Below are 25,524 nucleotides of genomic sequence, written 5' to 3'. Positions count from 1 at the left end.
CACAATCCTAACCACAATCTTAACCTCTGAGATGTAGCACCAACTCCAAGCTCAAACACTAAGTCCTGGCAGCAGTGGTATCCACCCTGTACGGTGTGTCCCACTTACCTTCTGCTTTCATGTAGTGCACAGAATAGGCGATAACCTTGTCTGAATTGTACAGTGGCCTCTCCCAGGCTAAGAGGATGGCGGAGCTGGACATGGTTTCTGCGTGCACGTTACAGGGAGCGCTTGGGCTGTCCTCTGACATCACCACCATGAGCCTGGCTCCAGACAGAACAGACCCCTGGCTGTTCTCAGCCATGCACTGATAAATAGCATCATCCTCGGGAATAATCTGGTTAATCACCAGCTTACTGAGGAAAGAAAAAAAAAAACAAAAACGTTTAGGATTACTTTTTTAAAGTAAGAATGATTGTAAGGGGGCTGGGACTGTGGTTTAGTGGCAGAGTGCTTGTCCAGCATACATGAGGACCTGGGTTCGATCCCTTGGTACCACATAAACAAAAAAATTAAGTAATATTTTTTTTTTTTGCCAATCCTGGGGCTTGAACGAAGAGCCTGAGCACTTGGGCTCAGTCCTTGGGCTTTCTCAATGGAAAAGGCCAGAACTACTGCTGTGGCTCAAGCCTTGAGAAAACCCAAGGGCAGTGCTCTGTTAATAAAATATTTTTAATTAAAAAAAAGAATTTATGTTTACACTAATAAAGTTTCATTGTCAACAGGATCCAGGTTGTTATTGTTGTTTGGTTTTTGTTTTGTGTAGTAGGTACAGGAATCTGATCTCAACACCTCATGCTTGTACTCAGCTTGCTCATTGACTGGTATGCTACCACATGACCCAGGCAGCCAGTCCAGGTTTGGTGCTTATCTTAAAGATAGGAGTCCCATAAGACTTTTCTCCCCAGGCTGGCTTCCAATCTCTATCTTCCATATCTCAGTCTGCTGAGTAGCTAGGGTTACAGGTGTTAGCCACTGATATGTGGCTTCAAAGTCATTTAAGTTTGAACACTATAAAGTAATGTTGAAGAATAAATTGTTTAATTCGAAGTTTTTCATCTGATAGAATGAACTAAGATCCCAAAGAGTTGCTATGTTTGCTTGTGGTAGCACAGCTCGTGGACTGCTTGCCCCCAGGAGAGAACCTGTTTATGGGAATTTCCCAGCATTCCTTTGGGAATGCTCTACTACTTCCATGATCCATGCAAGAATGAAAAAGGATTTATGGGACACTAACGATGTTGCAAATCTCAAATTTATTTCCTATTTAAATTTAGTTTTTAACTCTTTTTTTTTTTTTTTGATTGGTCGTGGGACTTGAATTCTGGGCCTGGGTGCTGTCCCTCAGCTCTTCAACTCAAGACTAGTGCTCTATCACTTGAGCAACAGCACCACTTCCTGTTTTCTAGAAGTTAATTGGAGATAAGAGTCTCACGGTCTTATGTGCCCAGGCTAACTTTGAACCATGATCCTCAGATCTTGGCCTTCTGAGTAGCTAGGATTAAAGATATGAGCCACCAGTGCCCAACTCTAGTTTTTAACTCTTAAGTATCACAAAGGCATATGATATTATTATAACCATTTCAATTTTTTTAAACCATACAATATTAGCAAAATGGCATAGCCCACCTGTTGTACATTTTAATTCTTCCATTGGAATGCATCTTCCTTCCGTTTTTCAGCCAGGACATTTTAGGTGAGGGGATTCCTTCTGCCTGGCACACGAATCGAGCAGTGCCAGCTCGAGGCCTTGTCAAACTCACTGGCCATTCCACAAATGAAGGAGGAGCTATTGGGGATGAGGGGGAAATACATTCTATGTTCTTAAGAAGAACAAGTCAGGAAGAAGTCAGTAGAAGCTCCGTTTCTGAAGCTATCTGACATCTTAAGCCTCCCTGTCCAAATTCTCTCCCGATAGCTGTTCTCCCCATTGCTCAGTTTGTGTCCATTTCCCTGGCTGAGACCGTTGATATATACAACACTACAAGCACAGCACCCACATCCTTGCTGACTAAATCCCAGGTGTATGTTTGTGAGGAATACAATCACCAGATTAAAGCTGACAAACAGGAACAGACACTTGTGTGAGGGAAAAGAAAGACAAACAAGGAATAAAATGCTCTCTAGGCAAATAGGCTTCATGGTGACTTCAGAGTAACTCTGTTAACTATATTTTTACCCAAAGACTCCAACTTTCTCCTAAAACCAACTGTTGGATCACAATACTTATTACCAGCATCCACATCAATGCAAAACTCAGGAATCATACAAACTCAGAGAGAAAGAAATCAGCAAATGTGTAAATGTCACGATTCTCTTACATAGGGAACCAAAGGGAGTGTAGCGTACCTAACACCGTTAGAGTTGCCATGGCAACGGTAAAGTTGCGCGTGCCAGGGGTAGTGGCCCGACAAATATACACTCCAGCATGGTGCAGTCTGACGTCAGATATCATGAGGTTACCGTTTCCCAGTACCCGGGTGTTAAAGACATCAATGGACTGATGATCTGGGGCAAAGAGAAAACTCCAGTTCAAACCATGTTAACACATCATTTGAAATTACATCCAAAGCCCCTACTATCCCACAAAACACCTATCATAAAAAAATAGTATAAACATCTCCAGAGTAACATCTTTCCTCAGCCAGGTGCCAATGACTCATGTTTGTGATCCTAGCTTTTCAGGAGGCTGAGCTCTGAGGATCACAGTTCAAAGGCAGCCCAGGCAGGAGAGTTCATGAGGCACATTAATTAATTTGTTTGTTTATTGCAGTTCCTGGAGCATGAACTGTAGGCCCATGTGCTGTCCCTGAGTCTCTTTGTGCTTAAGGCTAGCACTCTACTGCTTGAGCCACAGTGCCACTTCTGAGTGCTTTTTCTGAGTAGTTTATTTGGAGATAAGAGTCCCAGGGACTTTTCTGCCCAGGCTGGCTTCAAACTGTGATCCTCAGATCTCAACCTCCTCAATAGTTAGGAATTACAGGCATGAGCCACTATTGCCATGAGATTCTTATGTTCAATCAGCTACAAAAAGCCAGAAGTAGAGCTATGGCTCAAAATGGTAGAGAACCAGCCTTGAGCACAAAAGCTCAGAGACAGTACCCAGACCCAGAGTTCAAACCCCAGGATCATCACAGAAAACAAAACCTAAAACAACAACAAAGAATCTTTTCTCTACATGTAGAATTGTCAAAGGGACCCTATCAATTACTAATGTCAAAAATGTGTCTTACTTCCCAGTTTGATTCCTTGGTACCACGTACATAGAAAAAGCCAGAAGTGGTGCGGCTCAAGTGGTAGAATGCTAGCCTGGAGAAAGCCCAAGGACAGTGCTCAGGACTGGCAAAAAATGTGTCTTACTTATAAAGCAATATTTTATCAACTTTAAGAGAATATACAAAGTAGAAGAAGGAGATTTCCCTTCCCTCTACCATCATCTCCCAACCCCAACACATACCAAGGCGGCTCCAAGAAATGATTGGCTTGGGATTTCCTGTAGCTACACACTCTAACACAGCAGTGTGGTGAAGAGACACTGTTGCATTCTGTGGGCCCGCTACAATGGTCGGTGGGAGGAAGGATTTGGACTCCTTTGCTTTGAGGAGGAAGACACAAAACACAAGTAAGTATGAGTCAGAAGTAAGTAAACAGTGTTACAACGCCAATTCTGATATACATTTTTTTTTGCCAGTGCTGGGCCTTGAACTCAGGGCCTAGGCACTGTCCTTGGACTTTCTCAAGGCTAGAGCTCTACCACTTGAGCCATAGCACCGCTTCCTGCTTTTTTCTATGTATGTGGTACCGAGGAATCAAACCCAGGTCTTCATGCATGTGAGGCAAGCACTACCACCAGGCTAGCCCCCTACCCCAAGAAACCCTCATCTGTTAGCAGTAACATTTTCAAAACAATGAGAAAAAGAAAGTAGGATAGAAACACTGTTACTGACAATGAAAAATTTTGGTAAAAAGAAATGATAGCTATGGCATTTTTAAAAATTTATTGTTTACTTTGCTGTTATGCTGGGGACTTTCATGTTCTTTCTGCATTTTATAGTTTTCCCACATAAAGGTGAAGTGTTTGTAAAGCAAATCATCTTCCTGAAGAAGTTGAGAAAGCAGAAAACAAGTTAGCCTGGGAAAGGAGAATTTGAATTGTATCAAGATACTACTTTTTACAGCATATAATTACAATCACAGGAGAAAAAGTAATAGGTAGCTGAATACACTACTAAAAATGGAAAAAAGTGCCAGTGACTCACACCTATAATCCCAGTTACAGGGGGCTGACCTGAGGAGGGCAGTTCAAAGTCAGTCTGGGCAGAAAAAGTCATGAGACTCTTACCTCCCGTTAGCCAGCAAAAAGCTAAAGTGAAGCTGTGCCCCAGGTGGTAGAGCACCAGGCTAGAGTGAAAAAAACTCCAGGCAGAGCATGAAGTCTTATGTTTCAGTCTGAATACTGGCATACACAGAAACAGGAAAAAAGTCACTTAGGTGTGGTACCTGGAACAACCGTGAGAGAAGCCTCCATACTTTTCCGTCGGTGAGCTACGGTGGAGGCCACGCAGCGGTAACTCCCAGCATCTATCTGGCCCACATCATAGATCTGCAGTACGCCTGTTGGTAGCGCAGTTATCCTGCTATGCAAAGAAATGTAATTAAACTTTTTTTTTTCTTTTTTGGTCAGTCATGAGGCTTGAACTCTGGACCTGGGCACTGTCCCTGAGCTCTTCAGCTCAAGGCTAGCAGTCTACCACTTGAGCCACAGCACCACTTCCAGTTTTTTGGTGGTTAATTAGAGAGAAAAGTCTCATGGACTTTTGTTACTGGGCTGGCTTTGAACTGCAATCCTCAGGTCTCAGCTTCCTGAGTAGCTAGCTAGGCTAACAGGCGTGAGCCACCGGCACCCAGATTTAATTAAACATTTTATAGTACAGCTTCTGCTTAACATATCCTATGAAAGGAAAAAATACAGTCAATCCTTTGGACAATCCTAAAAAAGAATACTTATTTCTCTTATTTCTTTATGTTCTTGGGGGTGGTTCAGACTTTGCCTTCATGCTTGCTAGGCAGGCTCACTATTACTTGAGCCATGTTTCCAGCCAGAAAGATTTCTCTGTTAACATGCTATCTTGGACTGATGTACAGATGTAGAGTGTTTGCTAGCAGGCCCAAGATCTGGAGTTCAATTCAAACAAAAGAATCAAACTTTTTTTTTCTAGGCCAGTCCTGAACTCAGAGCCTAGGTGCTATCCCTGAGTCTCTGTACTCAAGGCTATAGCTCTACCACTTGAGCCACAATGCCACTTCTGGCTTTTTTCATAGTAGTTTATTAGAGATTAAGAGCCTCACAGACTTTCCTGTCCAGGCTGGTTTTGAACTGCCATTTTCAAATCTGAGTCTCCTGAGTAGCTGGGATTACAGGCATGAGCCCTCAATGCCTGGCTTCCAACATTAATTTGATTCTCTTGCTTTCATATGGATCATTATAGAGCTTTGAAATATGATTAACTGTAGGATATAGTACATGAACTTCGTTAGTCTAATTTTACACACACAGTCTTTTATTCCTTTGACCTTCTAGCTGAAATTTAGCTACTTGATGGCTCAGACCTTATTATCATTTATTTTTAGCTACTCAGGAGGCAGAGATGTGAGACTTCAAGTTTGAAGCCAGCCCAGGCAGGGAAAATCCATGAGACTCTCATCTCCAATTAACCACTCAAAAACTAGAAGTGGGGCTATGGTTAAAACACACCCAGACTTTAAGTTCAAGTCCTATGACCAAAAAAAATAAAATAAAAAAACAAAAAACAAAAAACAAAAAAGCCTATTTATTTCCTAAAGCTTTGGACTATAATTTACAGACTCATAGGGCCCATACTGGAATATGGCTAAAGAAAGGTGATCTAAGCTACACAAGTATTTATGCCTCCTATATCTGAGGCAGAAGTAATTCTTTGCTAAATCTGCAAATGCCTTAGGAAATTATCACCCCCCCTCTGGTCCCCCACACCCAGGAAAATGAGTTTCACAACCATCCTTATCTTGCTACAGTCATCACTGACGTCTTCATCACTTATATCACCTCAAGGCGAACTCCACACTCACCTGTCTGTGGCTACAGGCAGAGCTGTGCGGTTAAACTCCCATGTGATGGCTGCGGGAGGGTTGGATGAAATCTTACAGGCGAATCGAGCAACTCCACCTTGGTGAGCCTCGGTGGACACAGGCTGAACTTCAAATGCAGAAATAGCTACAGAACAAAGCATGACAAGTCTTCAGTACTGAAGAGTATGGGCCACACTTCAAATGTGCACCGAGAAAAAGAAAATAAAGACAAACTAGTCAGATAAATACCATGGATTTAATTAAGTTTATTTATTTGTTTTGGTGTGTATGATCAGTCATGGAGCTTGAAACTCAGGGCCTGGGTGCTATCACTGAGCTGCTTCGCTCAAGGATGATGGCTTTTTTGTTTGTTTGTTTGCTTTTTTTTTTCCACTTTGAGTTCCACTTCTGGTTTTCTGGCAGTTACCTGAAGTCTCCTGCACTTTCCTGCCCAGGCTGGCTTTGAACCAGATCCTCTGATCTCAGCCTCCTGAGGTCCTGTAGCTAGACCTACAGGAGTGAGCTGGAAATTGGTTTTGAATTAAATTTTTATGTTGCTTTTGGCAGTACTAGAGATAGAACTCAAAACTTTATGCTTGACCACTTAAGCAATGCCCCATAAGGCTTTTTGGTTTGTTTTACAGAGGGTCTCTCAATTTTGTCCAGGATGGCCTTAAGACTGCGACCTTCCTACCTCTATCTCCCAAATAACTGGGATTACAGATATGCACTGCTGCACTCAGCCTTGAATTAGCTTTTGAAGAATCTGCTAGGCTCGGATGAAGTAAAGAAACAAGGGATACTATTGATACACACACACACACACACACACACACACACACACACACACACACACACACACACACACACACACACACACACACAGAGCTTGTTGGATACTAGTGACTCACACCTGTAGCCATAGCTACTTAAGAGGTCAAGACCTGGGAGATCACTGATCAGTCAGACCAAGCAGACAAGTGTGATAGTCTTCATCTCCACTTAACCAGCAAAACAATGGACTGTAGGTATGATTCAAGTGGTGTACCAGCATGCATGCATGCATGCATGCATGGATACAGACAGAAGTATATGCATGCATATACATGTATATGTGTATATAGACAGATAGATACCTTATGTGTCATGCGTGTATATAATTTCAACCAAAATTAGAAAGTTTAGCCAGGCACTGGTGGCTTATAACTAAAATCTTAGCTACGCAGGAGGCCAAGATCTGACGATCATGATTCTAAACTAGCCTGGACGGGAAAGGCCAAGAGACTCATCTCCAATGAACAAATAAAAAACTGGAAGCAGAGCTATGGCTCAAAACAGTATATAGTATTAGCCCTGAGCAAAAGGAGTTCAAGGAGAGAGCAGCCAGGTGCTAAGTCCCACAGCTGACTAAATAAATAATAGAAAGTTTAGAAAATCATAGAGATATGAAAGCATTGCTCTGTGCTACAAAAGTCTTACATTTTCCCCCAGCCATGTATTTATTTTTCTATTTTGATACCTCCGGTCTCATGTTAAGAACTGGTCTCATGTTAAGAACTGAACTCAGGAACTTAGGACGTGCAACACAGCAGGCAACACCTCTGCCACCAACACGATTCTTGAAGTGGGGCAATTTAAGCTGTGTCCTTCACAGGGGATGCTATAGCCCTCTGACATTTTACTCACGAGCATCAACGAAGTGTGCACTGCTGGAAGTGGCGAGTCTCTCAGTTGTACACACGCTGGCTCTCGGTGGCTTCCTGAGGTAGACTTTGTTGCTGCAGTGGGGTTGGATTTTACAAGTCCACAGGCTCCTTGTGAAACCTGATCTCTTTCCCCCTCTACTGTGCCAATGTAAACCAGAGCCCACCAGCACCGTGAAAGGAGTGGTTAAGAGGCCAGGGCACTCACAGGCCGGCAAGAAACAGGATCCCCAGAAGCACACCCTGCCCCCCCACCTTACAAACACAATAAACGTAAGTGCCTATTTTATTTGTGACTTCCTCCTCTTCACCAGTCTGCTTAATCATTTGCTTCTATGATTTATAGTCAGAAGAGGAAAGCAAAAAACACAACCAAACCAGAAACCAAACCAGAAACCAAACCTATCAAAGTTACTTAAATGAAAATATTCTCCAACTTTTATTTGATCTGAAACTAACAAGCCACATCGTTGGACACTGAAAATAACACATGACTAATTAAACTCATATGCCAAGATTAGCAAACTAATTTAAACTAATTTATAAATTTATAAAGTAATTTATAAATTTATAAACTAATTTAACAATATTATATTAATATGCCATTCACGTGGCTATGGGGTTGCAATGAATAAAATATTTAATGCATCATTTTATTTAGCTAATTTACTTCATTATTATTATAAAGGTCATGTGCTGAGGGATTACAATGACGTTAATCAGGTAATGAGTACTTTTCCTTTTGTACAATGTCTTCCGTTCCTAAACTCCCTCCCAGTCCTTCCCTCCCAACTCCACCCTCGAGTTGTATAGTTCACATTTATCAGTGTCTAGTGAGCTCCACTGTTGCACTTTTCATTCTCTTTCCCTCAAGTTCTGTGTCCCCCACAAAGATATAAATGTGAATATATCATACATAAAGGACAGAACCATCAAACAATAAAACTTTAAAAAAGAGAGACCTCGTTTCCATATCTTGGAGTCTGTTTATATATATATATATATATATATATATATATATATATATGTAATGTTATATAAATATAAAAAGGTATATCAACATTATGTCATTTTGTTTCTTTCTTGAGAGTATCATCTTTTGGTTTCATTGTGTATGAGTATCTAGAATCCTGTATAACTTATTGTATCCCATTGTCTTTTAGATCTAATTTCCACATAGCAGAGAGAACATTAATGCATGACGTTAAAACCCATTTATAGTCAAGCACCGATGGCTCAAGCTACTTAAGAGGCTGAGATCTGAGGACAGAGATTTGAAGCCAACCTGGCTGCCAGGAAAATCCACAAGACTCTTTCCCATTTCCCAAACCAGCCAAATGTCAAAGGGGAAGCTGTGGATCAAGTGGTAAAGTGCCAGCCTTGAGTGGAAAAAGTTAAGGGACAGCGTCCACTTCCTAAATTCAAGCCTCAGTACCAGCACCAAAATAAAATAAAATAAAAAGTACAAGGAATTCACAATGACATAGCACCGAGCAGGAAAGACGTCACTTTCTCTTTTGCAATGGCATATGATATATTCTTATACTGAAGTAACTCAGAATTGTTAAAGCGGGGTTTAAGCCACACTGCCAGTATCCTTGCAGTTCAGACCCTGAGGACTCTCCCTGGTGCCACCCCTTCCCCACGGGAATGCTGGCTGCTGGACATGTGGCCAACAGTCACGTCCCCAATCCCAGCTGTCTTTTCCCCTGCCTCTAAGTCTCCAATTGGCAGCTCTGGGGAAATTCCTGAGTGCTAACTGGGACTCAAAAAGGCCCACAATTTTAGAGTTGTTGGTTTCTTTTTCTTTTTTTTCAGTTTGTCGTGGGACTTTGTCTCTGGGCCTGGGCACTGTCCCTGAGTTCTTCAGCTTAAGGCTGAAGGCCACAAGGCCACTTCCAGTTTTCTAGTCATTAACTGGAAATCAGAATCTCACGGTCTTTAGTATCCAGGGTGACTTTGAACCGACATCTTCAGGTCTCAGCCTCCTGAATAGCTAGGATTACAGGCGTGAGCCATTGTGCCTGGCTTAGAGTTCATTTTTTAAGCTTTATATATACTAACGTATTTCACTGGGTATTCTTTGGGATCACATTTCTTTTTAGTCTCAAGCCAACAACCTGCCTTTATCTACTTCAAACACAGTTTAACAACTTGCCTCCACAGATGTGATCTGCATGTTTTTGAGTCTTTGATTTGAAGACTGCCTAGCAACTGCACAGGAAGTAAACCTGAGAGTTCTGGTCCACTTGCCAGTCAGCTTCAGGAAGATAAAAACCACCCAGAAACACACTTGCTGGAGGGACTTCAAAACTGACCGCGTCTTCAGTCACAGTGAGAAGCTATGAGTTTCCCCACCCTGGTCCCCTCTGGCCACCCTTTCCTTCTAATGCACACTCAGCAAAGGCTTACCAAGTCACATTTTCTTGATATCTGTCTCCTAAAAAATCCACCAATGAGCTCAAGACCAAGACAGCAGCAATTTCCTTGAGAGATTAAAAGCCATGGTGCTTCAACACTGAGCATCTACCTGTGTCACAGGAACTCATCATTACTAATGGTGGCAGTGTGCTTGGGAGGAAACAGGAATGATTACCAGAGATGACAAATGAGTCCACATTTCCTGGCATGAAATATTTTCAGTATCTGTATAATTCTGTACCTTTGCATCCAATATAAAGATGACTGACAGATGACAGACAATTGGTAGGCAGAAAACTGATAGATGATCACTGGCTGACTAATAGATAATTGATGATTGACGGATGACAGACGATTGATAAATGATAAAAGATACATGATTGACAGATGATTGATATAGAAGATAACTAATAAGTAATAAATGATAGATGATTGATAGGCAGATGACTCATCATTGATAACTGACAGATACAGATGATAATAGATAGGAACAGACAGAGATAGAGATAGCAAATCTCTCTTAAATTCTTACCAAGAATTTCTTTCTCATCTGGTGTCATATCTGCCTCTCTGTATCCTTTCCAATCTGGTCCTGAGACACTACAGAACTGTCTGTCAATCCGTGCATGGGTGGCTTCACTCAGGAAGCTGAGATCTGAGGATCGTGGTTCAAAGCCAGCCAGGGCACTAAAGTCCGTGAGACTCTTATCTCCAATTAACCATCAGAAAACTGGAAGGGGCACTGTGGCTCAAGTGGTAACTCTACCACTTGTTAGCCTTGAGCTGAAAAGCCCAGGGAGGCTATTGGAGGCCAGGTTGTTCCAGAAGGAATCAGTTTTGTGACGGGGGAAACAGCTACTGGTAGCAGAATGTCCCTCCCCACATGGCCTGAAGATACAGCAATCAAGACAGCATTAAGAAGCTGGCCATTTGCAGCACACAGGACTATTACTACTGGGACCACTTGTGTTTCCATGAATGATTGTGTCAAGACATTTAAACCAGTTCAAGAGCTGTCTTCTAGTAAATAATAGGATGATAAAATTTACAGCATTGCTCTCCATCTAACTGCACTTGTATATGTATACACATAACCCAAGCACAACATAAATACACACAAAACAGCACACATTAAACATCCAACATACACATAAACACAAAGATGCACACTACACACAAACACACATGAACACATAGAACAGACACTAACTCATACACCAAAAACATTAAACATACAAGCGCACATGCACAAAACACAAGCACATACATATACAAATGCATACACACATACACACATAATGCTGCTTTTTCAGATGATAGATTCTTGCTTTTTCAGGACATAAAAGGTCTTCTCTTGCCTTATTTCCCATGTAATAACCAGATACTCAGTGGATAATTTATTTAAATGCATGCATTCATAATTTATTACGTCAATTAAATAGTCTCCATATGACATTCAATTCACAAATGGAGAATCCATCACCAGGAAATGCCTAGGCTCTAATTTAATAGGCCATGTTTTTCACCTAGCAGCTGTTAAAGGCATGCCAGGTTTTATACTTATTTGTTTCATGGCACTAAGATTGAATACAGAATCACTGACCTACAATTTCAGCCATTTTTTAAAAAAAATTTGTTTTAAGACAGGGTCCAGTTAAATTGCTAAGGCTGAGATTTTGATTCTCTGTTTGGTCTCCCCAAAAAGCATGAATACAGACATGCACCACTATTCCCAACTAAGACCAAGAGAATTTAATTAAAATTAAAATTAAAATTCTGTATTTATATCAGATGACCTGTTAAGTTCATGAAACAATAACTTTTGAACTGTCTATAACCTAATAGGTAATTAGTTAACTATAGTTAACTACAATTACAACAATATTACAAGTAATATTGTAGCTTTTTTTGTTGTTTTGTCATTTTTTATTTATTTTTGCCACTCCTGGGCTTGAGCTCAGGGCCTGAGCACTGTCCTTGGACTTTCTCAAGGCTAGAGTTCTACCACTTTAGCCTCAGCATCACTTCCAGCTTTTTTCTATGTATGCGGCATCAAGGAATTGAGAACCTGGGTCTTCGTGCATGCTGGGCAAGCACTCTATCACTAGGCCAAACTCCCCTGTTTTGTCTTTTTATTTATTTATTTATTTATTTTATTTTTTTTTTTTTTGCCAGTCCTGGGCTTGAGCTCAGGGCCTGAGCACTGTCCTTGGACTTTCTCAAGGCTAGAGCTCTACCACTTGAGGCTCAGCACCACTTCCAGCTTTTTTTCTATATATGTGGTACCAAGGAATCGAACCTGGGTTTCCATGCATGCTAGGCAAGCACTTTAACCACTAGGCCAAACTCCCGGCCCTGTTTTGTCTTTTTAAAACAGAGAATCAAACCTAGGATTCCAGCAAAGTTTACCTCCAGAATTTGCAAGTACCTATAACAGTTGCAGATTGGTTTAGCTTATAGTTATATGGTGGCTCATTACTGTAATCCTAGCTACACAGGAGGCTGAGACCTCGGCATCACAGTTCTGAGGCAGCCTAGGCAGGAAAGGCTTTGAGATTCTTATCTCCAATTAACCACCAGAAAACCAGAGGTGTTACTGTGGCTCAAAATGGTAGAGCACTAGCCTGGAGCAAGAGATCTCAGGGACAGCACTTAGGCCCTGAGTTCAAGCCCTACAACCAACCAAAAAAGGGAGGGAGGGAGGGAGGGAAGCAGGGAGGGAAGAAGGAAGGAAGGAAAGAAAGAAGGAACCACTGCAACCAGGTGCTGATGACTCATTCCTGTAATCCCAGCTACTCAAGAGGCTGCATTCTAAGGATCTTGGTTCAATGCCAGCCCAGGCAGAAAAGTCCATGAGACTTTTTATCTCCAATTAACTTCCAAGAAACTAGAAGTGGAGCTGTAGCTCAAATAGTAGAGTGTTAGAACCTGGAGCCCCCACCCCCCTGCCAAAAAAAAAAAAGAAAGAAAGAAAGATCAAGTAAAGTGTGCAGTCTGGCCCTGAGTTCAAGCCCCAGGACCAGCTTATAATCTATAATCCTATCTACTCAAGGGGGCACTATCTGAGGATGGAGTCCATTTTATACCTGACATAACCACACAGGCTGGCACCTTGCCACACCACACCCACGAACACCACTGCCAACCATTTCAGTTTAGGGAAGAAAGCATGAAAGGCAAAAGTCCTCTCAGCACCGGACCCATAATTCAGTCTAGTCTGTGGGATGGTGTCCATTCTCCTGAGACTTTAAGGTTGCCACCCAAAGCTACTGCATAAATAATTGTGTGCCTTTATTGACCACTTGAGCCACGCCTTCTACTTCCAGTTTTTGTGTGGATTAACTGGAGATCAGAGCATCACAGACTTTTCTGCCCTCCCTGGAAGTGAGATGCTGAGACTTCAGCCTCCCGAGTAAGGGCACGGAGTCCGCATGGAGTCATGTGAGTTGGTGGGAGACTGCCAGCATCTGCACAGACCACCTCAGGCTAGCACCAAGCCCTCACACTACTAACTGCAGTGTTTACAACAACAGGAAGCCCCTAATCCCTTTTTCCTTAAAAGAAGAGATAAATAGCTTAGGTTTAGGATCACACAATCCAGGGTCCACAGGAATTAGCATATTCAAACACCACCACCAACACCACCACAGCATCAAAGGTCAAACTAGAGGTCAGCAAGGAATATAAAACCAGTTTTAATACCCAGAGGGCTAATCTTTAAGCCAAAAAAAGCAGTGAGAGAGACTCCATAAGAAATACAACTACTGGGCTTTAGTGGTAGAGTGCTTGCCTAAGACGCATGAACTGTTGGGTTCAGTTCCTCAGTACCATATTAACAGAAAAGGCCGCAAATGTCACTGAGGCTCAACTGGTTGAGTGCTAGTACTGAGCAACGACAAACTCAGGGGTAATGCCCAGGCCCTGAGTTCAAGTCCAGGACTGGCAAAACAAACAAACAAACAAAAAAAAACCCTAAAGCATTAAGAAAAAAAAAATACTGAGACCCAGCTCAAGTACTAAACACCTGTACGGCAAACACAAGTCCTGAGTTTACCACAAAGCAAGAGGGAGAAAAACAAAATAAAGAAAGAAATATTCCATAAGCAAATCTAGGTACTCAACGAATGCAACAATCTACTGTTGCACAATCTCATGTCTTTGGCTGGTTGGGTGGTTTGGCTTTCTTGCAGTGCTGGGCTCTTGAGCCCACACCAGGCAAGTGCTCTAGCAGCAATCATTATCTATCACGGAGGTCATAAAAACTGTTCATTAATCAAGACCTTCTGAGGACACATCAAATTGTCTTTGAATAAATACTTGTTGGAGAAATAAGTAACTAAGTGGCAAAAATCTAAGTATGTGATTCTTAACCAGCCAGTAAGGATTTAGCTTCTCCAAGATGGCAAGATTTGGGGCCAGGAGTTTGGCCTAGTGGTAGAGTGCTTGCCTAACATGCACTAAGACCCCAGTTCCATTCCTTGGTACCACATACATAGAAAAAGCTGGAAGTGGTGTTTTGGCTAAAGTGGTAGAGCTCTGGCCTTGAGAAAGCCCAAGAACAGTGCTCAGGCCCTAAGTTCAAGCCCCAGGACTGGCAAAAAAAAAAAAAAAGCCAAGATGGTACTCTGACGAGAAACAACAAAAATAGTGAGAAGACCCCTTGATGAAAACTGTCCTAGACAAGGGAGAAAGAGACTCACTGTGTTGGATGAATGCCCAACACTAAACCGAACAGATCTAGCAACTTACGGGGGGCAGTAAATTCTCTGAGATAGACACATAAATTCTAAAGTAAGAACACATTCTTGCCTGGCGACAGTGGCTCATGCCTATAATCCTAGCAACTCAGGAGGCTAAGATATGAGACTCCACAGCCCGGGCAGGGAAGTCTGTAAGACTCTTATCTCCAATTAACCACCAAAAAACCAGAAGCAGCAATGCAGCTCAAGTGGTAGCCCACTAGCCTTGAGCTGAAGAGCTCAAGAACAACATCCAAGCCCAGATTTCAAGCCTGACGAACGATCAAAAAAAAGAATACATTCTGCCAGGAGCTGGTGGCTCACACCTGTAATCCTGGCTACTCTAGAGACTGAGATCTGAGGACTGTGGTTCAAAGCCAGCCCATGCAGGAAGTCCATGAGACTCTTATCTCCAACTATTGAGCAGAAAACCAATAGTGGAGCTATGGCTCAACGTGGTAGAGCACAAAAGCTTAAGAAACAGCACCCAGGCCTGAGTTCAAGTCCCATGCCAAAAACAAAAAACAGAAACAGAACCAAAGAAAAAGAAATTTAAACTCCACCAAACTGTTATCAGTGAACGTCTATCAGTTCACTTCTTTTCTGGTACGATCAGAAATTTCAAAAAAAAAAAAAAGTTAAAGCATCAGGGTAAGGATATTTGCAGGCTTTGAAGAAATCATTTCCCATCACTGAGATAACTTTGGGCATTCTCCTGGCTTTACTGAAATTTTTTCTTTATTAAAATTATGGTAAAGACACTACTAAATTAGACTAGGAGTGTGACTTTCCTGAAACACTTAAAAAGTTAATTCCCTTTTATTGAGAGAACAGCAAACACATTCAACTGGTAAAATCACTTAAGCTGTGATCCCTTGTAAAAAAAAAAAAAAAAAGAAGAATGAAATTGCCAACATCAAAGCATTTTTTTCCTATTATAAATCCACAGTGAGGTCAATATTTTAATCTGAGTTACTTTAAATCCAATCACAGAGACTCAAGTTAATTCAGTTTGAAAGCTAGGGGGAAATTAAACTTTATCGTTCTTAATAAGAATTAGTGAGACTGAGTGACCAGTAAAGTCTGTTTCTATTAAAACACAATACAGGAGCAAAATTCTCATGATGCAGTCATAACTGCATTTTGAACAATACCGAGTCAAAAATAAAATAGCCAGTAATCAGAATACATTATTATCAACCACCTCAACAAGTATTTGAAGTTTACATTTTTCTTTTTTTTTTTTTGCCAGTCCTGGGCTTGAACTCAGGGCCTGAGCACTGTCCCTGGATTTTCTCAAGGCTAGAGCTCTACCACTTGAGCCACAGCACCACTTCTGGCTTTTTTCTATGAATGTGGTACCAAGGAATCGAACCCCAGTCTTCATGTGTGCTAGGCAAGCACTCTACCACTAGGCCAAACTCCCAGCCCCTAAACCTAATTTTTAAATCAAACTTCCTTCACAATACTTGAAAAACAGTAACTAGTCCACTAATCAGAAATTGCAGCGTATCTCTTTCCCTCTCCCCCCTCTCTCTTATACTCTCTCTCTCTCTCTCTCAGAAAGACCGTGTTGCCTAGCATGCCAAAGTGCCGGGGCCAACCGGCAGCAAACCAGGGTTCGCAGATTGGGGTTCCTGAAATAGGGGACAAGGACTAGGAAGAAAAAGAAGAGAGACAGACACACTGGGTCCGGGATGTCCGCAGTCCAGGCAAAAACTGCCGAGACTGCCGCGTTTATTTTCCACTCCCCCTTCTTCCCTCCTCCTGACCCAGGGAACCTCCAGGTGTTACATTCATATGGTAATTCTCAGGTCATTTACATAGAATAGGGCCAGAAAGCAATAAGACAATATAGCCATCGTCTGATGCAAGTCAAGGTACAGTTTGATTCCACTCTGGTTCCCAACACCAAAGACCCGGGTTCCATTCTTTGGTACCACATACATAGAACAGCTGGGCGTAGCAGGGCACAGTGGCTCACGCCTATACTCCTAGCTACTCAGGAAGCTGAGATCTGAGGATCAAGGTTCAAAGCCAGCCCAGGCACAAAAGGACCTGAGACTTTTATCTCCAATTAACCTCAAGAAAACAGGAAGTGCGGCTTGGCTCAAGGGTTGGGTGGTAGCCTTGAGCTGAAGAGCTCAAGGACAGTGTCCAGGCCCAGTTCAAGCCCCATGACCCACACACACAAAAAAAAGAAAAAAGGAAAAGCTAGAAGTGGTGCTGTGGTTCAAGTGGCAGGCTATTGTCATGAGGAAAAAGCCCAAGGACAGTGCTCAGGCCCTGAGTTCAAGCCCCAGAACTGGCAAAAAAAAAAAAAAAAAAGAAGAAGAAGAAGAAGACGACCCAGGGGCTTGTGGTTTAATATGCCTGAAATCCTAGCTATTCAAGAACTTAACATCAGGCCAAGCGCCGTGGCTCACGCCTATAGTCCTAGCTACTAAGGAGGTTGAGATCTGACAATTACAGTTGAAAGCCAGCCCTGGCAGAGAAGCTGATGAGACTCTATCTCTAAATAATTACAAAAGGCCAAAAGTGGAGCTGTGGCTCAAGTGATGAACAACAAAAAAATGTTGATATCTGAAGCCTGAAGGTTCTAAGCCAGCCCAGGCAGAAAAGCTCGCTAGATTATCTGCAAAAGAACCAGCAAAAAACATGCCTAGAGGCATGGCTAAAGCGGTACCTGCCCATTGGGCTGTCAGAGAGAGAAACAGAGACAGAGAAAGTCAGAGAAAGAGAGAGAAGGGAGAAACAGCTTTCTCAGTCAACTACCTGTGCAAACATCACTGTTTCCACTAGAGATGACACTACACCCCACAGGCATTTCCAGCCATCGAATGGGGGGGAGGGGGAAGTGGAGGTTGGCTCTACTGGCATCTGATGGGAGACCAGGGATACAGTCACACACCACATCATGCCCAGCACAGCCCTTACGATGCAAGATTATGCAATATAATGTGTAATCTACATCTAGAAACTGGGGAAGGACGAACACTGGTGGCATGGAAGATAAGCTATGGTTAGTACGTTCAGAGCTACCAGAGATTACAGGGCACTAAAGGGCGTTTTGTAGGATTATTCCAAATCAATACAATATATTTAATGTAGTCTGTAGCTGGGTACCAGTGGCTCATGCCTGTAATCCTAGCTACTCAGGAGGCTGAGATCTGAGGACCACAGTTTGAAGCCAGCCCTGGCAGGCAAGTTGGTAAGACTCTTACCTCCAATGAACTGCCAAAAAGCCAGAAGAAGAATATGGCTCAAGTGGCAGTACAACAGCCTTCAAAGAAAAACAACCAGCAAGAACTGAAATCCAAGGCTGGGAGTTTGGCCTAGTGGTAGAATGTTTGCCTAGTATGTACAAAGACGTGGGTTCCATTCTTTGGCACCACATACATAGAAAAAAGCTGGAAGTGGTACTGAGGCTCAAGTGGTAGAGCTCTAGCCTTGAGAAAGTCCAAGGACAGTGCTCAGGCCCTGAGCTCAAGCCCAGGACTGGCAAAAAAAAAAAAAAAAGAACTAAAAACCCTGAGTTCAAGTCCCAGTTTCAGTACTGAACAAACAAATGAGCTGGTATAAATTAGTATCATAAGAAAAATTGTCACTTGGGCCAGAAGAGTAGCCTAGTGGTAGAGTGCTCACCTAGCATGCACAAAGCCCTGGGTTTGATTCCTCCATACCACATACCCAGAAAAAGCCAGAAGTAGTGCTGTGGCTCAAGTGGCAGAGTGCTAGCCTTGAGCAAAAAGTGCCTAAGTGCCCAGGCCCTGTGCTCAAACCCCAGGACTGGCAAATAAAAAAAAAAAAGAAGAAGAAAGAAAAAGTGTCATTTTCCAGATAAATTTTCCAGATAAATAGGGATTTACAACAGTGCCCTAAAGCAAGCTTCATAAACTTTTCTTTGCATCTAAAAACTAAGCCCAGTGAGGACACAAGCAAGATCCTTACACAATGAGAGCATTCCCCAAGAGTCCCTTAATTAATCGACTCTGCAAAAATGCAAACATACCAGCTGAGAGAATGACAACCCTCTAGAAACTAAAGCCGAGCATCTTCAAATTCATGCCTTCCGTTAATTCTACAAGAACCTAGCCTTTCAAGGTTCGCCGAAAGCAGTTTCTAAAAACTAGAGGTTTAAAAAAAAAAGGCAAGGAATGTGAAAGTCAGGAAAGAATTTGTCAGATTAGTGTCAGAGCCCTTTTGTGAGGGTGATGCCTTCATCCCTCACCCTGAGCATTTACCTTGGCTTCAGTGTCACAGTCCAAGACAATGCTGTTCATTTTTTCTCTATTATCACGGTGGTCAATTATGTATTAAAGGCTCATTCTGCATTTAGTACCATGCTATTAGAACTGCAATATTGCTTCAATGACTACAATGTTATTTTTTCTTCCTACTTATTATCAAAATTGAAGTGATGGTTTTTGTTTGCTTTTGTTTTTGCTTTTGCAGTCCTGAGGCTTGAACTCAGGGCCTGCGTGCTATCTCTGAGCTCTTCTGCTCAAGGCTGCTGCTCTACCACTTGGTGTCACAGCACCACTTCTACAGGTGTGAGCCACCATGCCTGGCTTGTGTTAACTTTTATTCCCTCGTTTTTTCCTGAAACATTCAGAGAACATGGACACACAGTTGGGTATATATATTTTCTTTGTGTGTTGGTACAAGTGTTGACAGCTTGAACTCGGAGCCTAAGCACAGTTCTTAAGCATTTTTGCTTAAGCTTTAATGCTGTACCACTTGCGCTCCTGCACCAATTCTGGTTCTTTGGTGGGTAGATAAAAAGAAGGGTCTTTAGAATTTTGGTAAGTAACCCCAAAATGACTAGTTTTTTTTCCTTTGTATTGAATTAATCACTAGTGATATGTTGCTTGAGATTGTTTATTCTTGCCCATTCTATTTTCTTCTGAGTTATAATAAAACACCAGTGTGGATGATAAAAAAAAAAGAATTTCATGGACTTTCCTGCCTGGGTCTCAGATCTCATCTCAGATCTCAGCTTCCTACGTAGCTAGGATTACAAGTGAGAGCCACTGGCACCTGGCTGGTGATTATTTTTTTCATTTTGATGTGTGATGTGTGTGTGTGTGTGTGTGTGTGTGAGAGAGAGAGAGAGAGAGAGAGAGAGAGAGAGAGAGAGGGAGAGAGGGAGAGAGAGGGAGAAAGAGAGAGGAGAGAGGAAACATGCAGATTCTGGATATTATCCCTTAGCTTTTTATTCAAGGCTGGTACTCTACTATTTGACTTCTGGCTTTTGGGGGGTGAGCTGGAGATAAGAATCTCATAAACTTTTCCTTTCCCAGGCTGGTTCTGAACCTCGATCCTCAGATTAAGCCAGCACACCTAGCTCATTCAGGATTTTTTCAAAACATTTCAAGAATACAGGCTGAAGGTCATCTCTCATCTCATCAAAGCTGTGAGAAAGAACAATGCAAGAAGTGACATTGATCTTATAAATCCATGTGTTGATGTGAAACCCCTTTGTACAACTGCTAAAAAACAATAAAGATATAAAATAAAATTAAAAAGAATCAGAAGTTGTAGAATCTTCAACAAAATACCTGACTTATTACCATGGATTATATTTTATAATTATCAGTTGAAGCGCAAAGACAGTACCCAGGCCCTGAGTTCAAGCCCAAGACTGGAGGAAAAAAAAAAGATGAAAGTAGTACACTCACTGTGTAGTTCTGGTTATCAGCAATATGGATCATCTCTTGAAACACTCATCAAAAGTAATTCTGGGGGCCAGGAGTTTGGCCTAGTGGTAGAGTCCTTACCTACCCGGTTCCATTCCTCAGTAAATAGAAAAAGCCAGAAGTGGCTTTTGCTATGGTGCAAGTGGTAGAACTCTAGCCTTGACAAAACGCAAAGACAGTGATCAAGCCCTGAATTCAAGCCCCAGGACTGGCAAAAAATAATAATAATAATTCTGAGGCTTGGAGGCATGGCTCAATTGGTAGAACACCAGCCTCTGAGCAAAGCATCAGGTACCAAAGTCAAATCCCAGTCTCTAGGCCAGGAGCTGGTGGCTCACACCTACAAATCCTAGCTATTCAGAAGACTGAGATCTGAGGATGGTAGTTTGAAGCCAGCCTAGCATGAAAACCTGTGAGATGTTCATCTCCAATTACTTACCAGGAAATCTGAAGTGGAACTGTGGCTCAAAGTGGTGTAGCACTAGCCTTGAGCTGAGGGCTCAGGGATAGTGCCCAGGCCCCTGAGTTCAAGCCTCATAACTGACCACCCACACCAAAAAAAAAGAAAAGTCTGGGTCCCAAAACAAAAAGAGGCGAGAGGAAGGAAGAGGAGAATTCTGGTCCTCAAAAATACGTAACTTTGAGGACATCTGATTTCCGAACAGAAACAGCCCTTTAATAAAGCCTTGTGAAAAAGACTGGCTTTCTGCTACTCTTTCAGATGGCACTGCTTCAATAGGCCCAGCTGTTAAATTCAGGAGCAGCAGGACAACAAATTCTTGGGCAAACAACTCCTGGGAGCTGAATCCAGTTTCTTTACAAACCTCACAGTTTGCAAGACAAGCTCATTTCTACAATTTGAAAGAAAAATCTAACTTTTCCTCACAATGGATTCATCTGACAAAAAGCAGTAACTGAAAGGAGCTGAGCTGGGAACACAGGTTTCTGAGGCTATAACCCTCAACTAAACCAAGTGCCAAAGTGAGGAAAACTGGTTCCATTGCCCCGAGATTATCCAGCGCCTGATGAACAAACTATTTAAGAACCAAATCAGCCTGGGAGAACTAGACAGTCTACTTCTACTCCCTTAAACTGCATTTACTCGAGATTCTCCGTTTTAAGTTTAAACATATTACTTTGAATAGGTGATTTTTTTTCTTGGATCCCCACAGAGCATCAACTCAGCTTTTATCTACAGTGTTGGTAGATTGGTCTCTTTAAGTATCTCAGTTTGGTCTATCTCTATTTTGTTCCCCCAAATCAAGTAACTTTTGGTTAAGTGACTGAGGGGCTGCTAACTGCCAACCGCTTGACTGGAAGGGAACAAGACCCTGTCCTTCCCAGCACTAACAGATATCAACCAAACAGGGACACACTGTTGAAATTTTTTTTCTGTGATAAATTCAGGATTGTTAATAAAATGTTAAAGGTCTAGGCTATAGTTTTGTTTTGTTTTGTCCATCATGGAACTTGAACTCTGGGCCTGGACATTGTCCCTGAGCTCTTCAGCCCTAGCCCTTGAACCAATTCCAGTTTCCTGGTGGTTAAATGGAGACAAGCGTCTCATGGGCTTTAGTGCTTAGGCTAGCTTTGAACCATGATCCTCAGACCTCAGTCTCCTAAGCAGCTAGGATTACAGGTGTGAGCCACCTCCCTCAGCTTAGGCTATAGTTTTATAGTTATTATTCTTTTTTAAGTATGTTCTCCCCACTTAAAAAAAAAAATTGGATAGGGAACAGGGGAAAACAAGATGAGGGGTGGGGGAGGGGGGAAGGGAAATGGGGACCATGACATGTGAAAGGGTATCAATGTGTGGGAATTAAGGCACCATTTATCTGTCAAACACCATGTAACCCTTCTATTAATTACAATAAAAATATATTAAAAAACAAAAACAAACAAACATGACTTCTAAGTGTGTGTGTGTGTGTGTGTGTGTGTGTGTGTATTGAGGGGGGAAGGGGTAGGTCATGGGGATTAGACACTGTTCCTGAGTGCTTTTGTTAAGGCTGGCACTCTACCACTTTAAGCCACAGCATCACTTCTGGTTTTCTGGAAGTTAGTTGGTATAAAACTCTCAAGGACTTTCCTGCCTGAGCTGTCTTGGAACTCTAAGGCCCAGCCTCCTGAGTAGCTAGAATCACAGGCATGAGCCACCAGCATCCATCACTTTTTTCTTTGGGGGGGGGGCCAGTCCTGGGGACTGAATTCAGGGCCTGAGCACTGTCCTTGGGCTTTCCTCAAGCCTAGTGCTCTACTACTTAAGCCTCAGCACCACTTCTAGCTTTTCTATGTATGTGGTACCAAGGAATCGAACCCGGGTTTTCATGCATGCTAAGCAAGCACTCTACTACTACGCTAAACTCCCGGCCCACAGAACTTTTTTTTTCATATATTTTTATTGTAATTAATAGAAGGGTTACATCATAGTCACCAAATAGAAGGTGCATTACTTCACATACATTGATACCCTTTCTCATGTCTTGGCAGAACTTTTTTTTTTAATGTACTTACCTCACCTTTCAAAATCAAATATGGACTATGTTATAGATTATTCCATACACACACACACACACACACACACACACACACACACACACACACACACACATATATAACAGCTGTTCATTAATCCCACATAAAAAAATCCTTAATTTTCATTTTAATTTCAATGAAAGTGACACATAGCTTTTTAAGGATTTTGAGTAGCTATTATCCATCATTATTTTTCATTCTTTCAGGCAGTACTGGGATTTGAACTTGTGGTCTCCAAGTTGATAGGCAGGAACCCAACCACTGAGCTATACCTCTGGGAGGTTTCATTTTAACATTTTATTCATGAAAAACCTGTAGTCTACAAAAGGAATTATTTTTACTATCAAGTTATATAAATGCGCTCCTTAAATAACTTTACTAACCACAAAATGAGTAAAATTGGAAGAAAAAAATCATGAAGTTATAATTATCCCTATGACATTCCAGCTGCAAATAAATGTCCATTCATATGTATATACATGTACACACAGATATGTGTGTGTATTTCCTCAAATTAAACAACCATGAAAAAAACTGAGAAATACAAAGCCAGTTTTATTTCTCTTTCCCTTTATCCAAAGACTTCAATTTCCACCTTTTATGGAAAGGAAACAAATAACTAGCTTCCGGTTTGACCTGTGGCTGAAGCCAGGCTTTTACATATCTGAGAACACAATCCGCTGCCCGCCTTCCCCCCTCCCCTCCCCCCCCTCCCCTCCCCCCTCCCCTCCCCCCTCCGTCTCTCCCAAGTGCCTCTTATCTTCAACTTGTTGAAATAAGAGACTGCTTTTACCATACTGATGCTTTCCCCGGAAATTCATATTATTTCAACATGCAGAACTAAAGGAACCATCAAGATGCCCTCAGGTTCTTAACCCTGAAATATTTCAGCTAAACGGTTTCTAAAATAGAGAGTACTCCAGAAAGTGAATTTTTAACTTAAACTCTGTCTTTCTGTTCTTACCATTATATGTAATTTTTTTTTAAAAAGAGCCTCTCGTATTACTCCTTTTTCTATTCTAGTTATATGGAAATATAAAATGACTGAATTGTTATCAATAAAAAAGTTAAATATTACTTTTAATGCCATATTTTCCTTTAAAAATGAGATGCCTTTGCACAACTAAGTTACCAGAACTCTTTTGTGCCTGGATGAACCCCAGGAAAGCCAGGCCTCCAGGCCTTTAGGGGAGAGGACCTTGTCCCTGCTGTCCCCTCCCCCTCATTCTGATGTTTCAGAGATAAGGTCGCACAGAGACACTTAAGGAAAAGGCCGGTTCACATTTGAATTTCTGCATTCCTCAAGAACAATTCCTGGCAATAACCAACTTCGCAGCAGAGCGACATGAAAGCTTTGGCCAATGAATGAGGGTCATCTGCTCTTTATCACAGGGTAAACCTCATCCTGGCCAGTTTCTAACCTTTTAACCCTGTGAATTCCTAATTTACACATGAATAATGGAATTCTTGCCTAGAGTGCAACTTTCAGCCTCTGGTTCCTAAGTTTAGAAAGGAAGACTTGATTGCCCAAGGTTTAAAAAAAAAAAAAAAAGTAAAACTTACACAGAAGAAAGTTTACAATGTCAGGCAGGTAGTAACTACACTGTTAGAATCCTAGAAAGAGGACTATTTTGCTTATGAGGTCTCTGAGAGGATAAAAAGAACATGCATGGGCCCTGCTGTTATCAATAACCAGGAGAAATGGCTTAAAAATAACAAGAGAATGTCCACTTGATGCCTATTCTCTTTCTGTTTGCTCCCATAATCTCTCTATCCTGAGCCCAGGAAAAAGCTCTCAGAGAGACCTTTATCAGAGGATTTTAGGTAACAGAACTCACTTGTTCCTTCAGGATCTCTTAAGAAATTTTGTTATACCTATAGAAAACTCATTATGAATTTCTTATTTTCAAATGTGTGACAAGGACATGATTTTTTCCTAGGTAATACCTCCTGGAGATTAAATAGAATGTTGTACCTATCAACGTGGTTTCAAACTGTTACTGCTTCTGGAACAGGGAAATATACCCGGTTCACTAAGTTTTCCATGGATAATATGAACATTACCTCTCTGCTCATACATCCTGAAATTATTTTATGTCTAAATGTCTAATTGGGTATTTATTTATTTTGCCAATCCTGGGGCTTGAACTCATCAGGGTCTGGGTACTGTCCTTGGACACATTTTGCTCAAGGCCAGAGTTCTGCTACTTTAGCCAGAGTGCCACTTCAGCTTTCTCTGTGTATGTGGTACCAAGGAATCAAACCCAAGGTTTTATGTATGCTAGGTGAGCACTCTACCACTAGGCTATATACAGGCCC

The 25,524-nt window shown here is 41.8% G+C and overlaps 1 protein-coding gene across 1 annotated transcript in view; it reads right to left on the bottom strand.

Moving 5' to 3' along the window:
• Prtg (protogenin) overlaps positions 1–25,524 on the bottom strand; it is a 68,177-nt gene that overhangs the window by 36,853 nt on the left and 5,800 nt on the right. Inside the window, 6 exon segments of the mRNA XM_090318685.1 lie at positions 105–356; positions 1,630–1,789; positions 2,350–2,508; positions 3,458–3,595; positions 4,501–4,634; positions 6,109–6,253. Of these exon segments, the coding sequence (XP_090174811.1) occupies positions 105–356; positions 1,630–1,789; positions 2,350–2,508; positions 3,458–3,595; positions 4,501–4,634; positions 6,109–6,253 (988 nt within the window).

This window comes from Megascapheus bottae, chromosome 25, assembly GCF_031878675.1.
Source record: "Megascapheus bottae isolate mThoBot1 chromosome 25, mThoBot2.hap1, whole genome shotgun sequence".
In the NCBI taxonomy this organism is placed as follows: Eukaryota; Metazoa; Chordata; class Mammalia; order Rodentia; family Geomyidae; genus Megascapheus; species Megascapheus bottae.
This window is presented reverse-complemented; position numbering and strand designations above follow the sequence as displayed.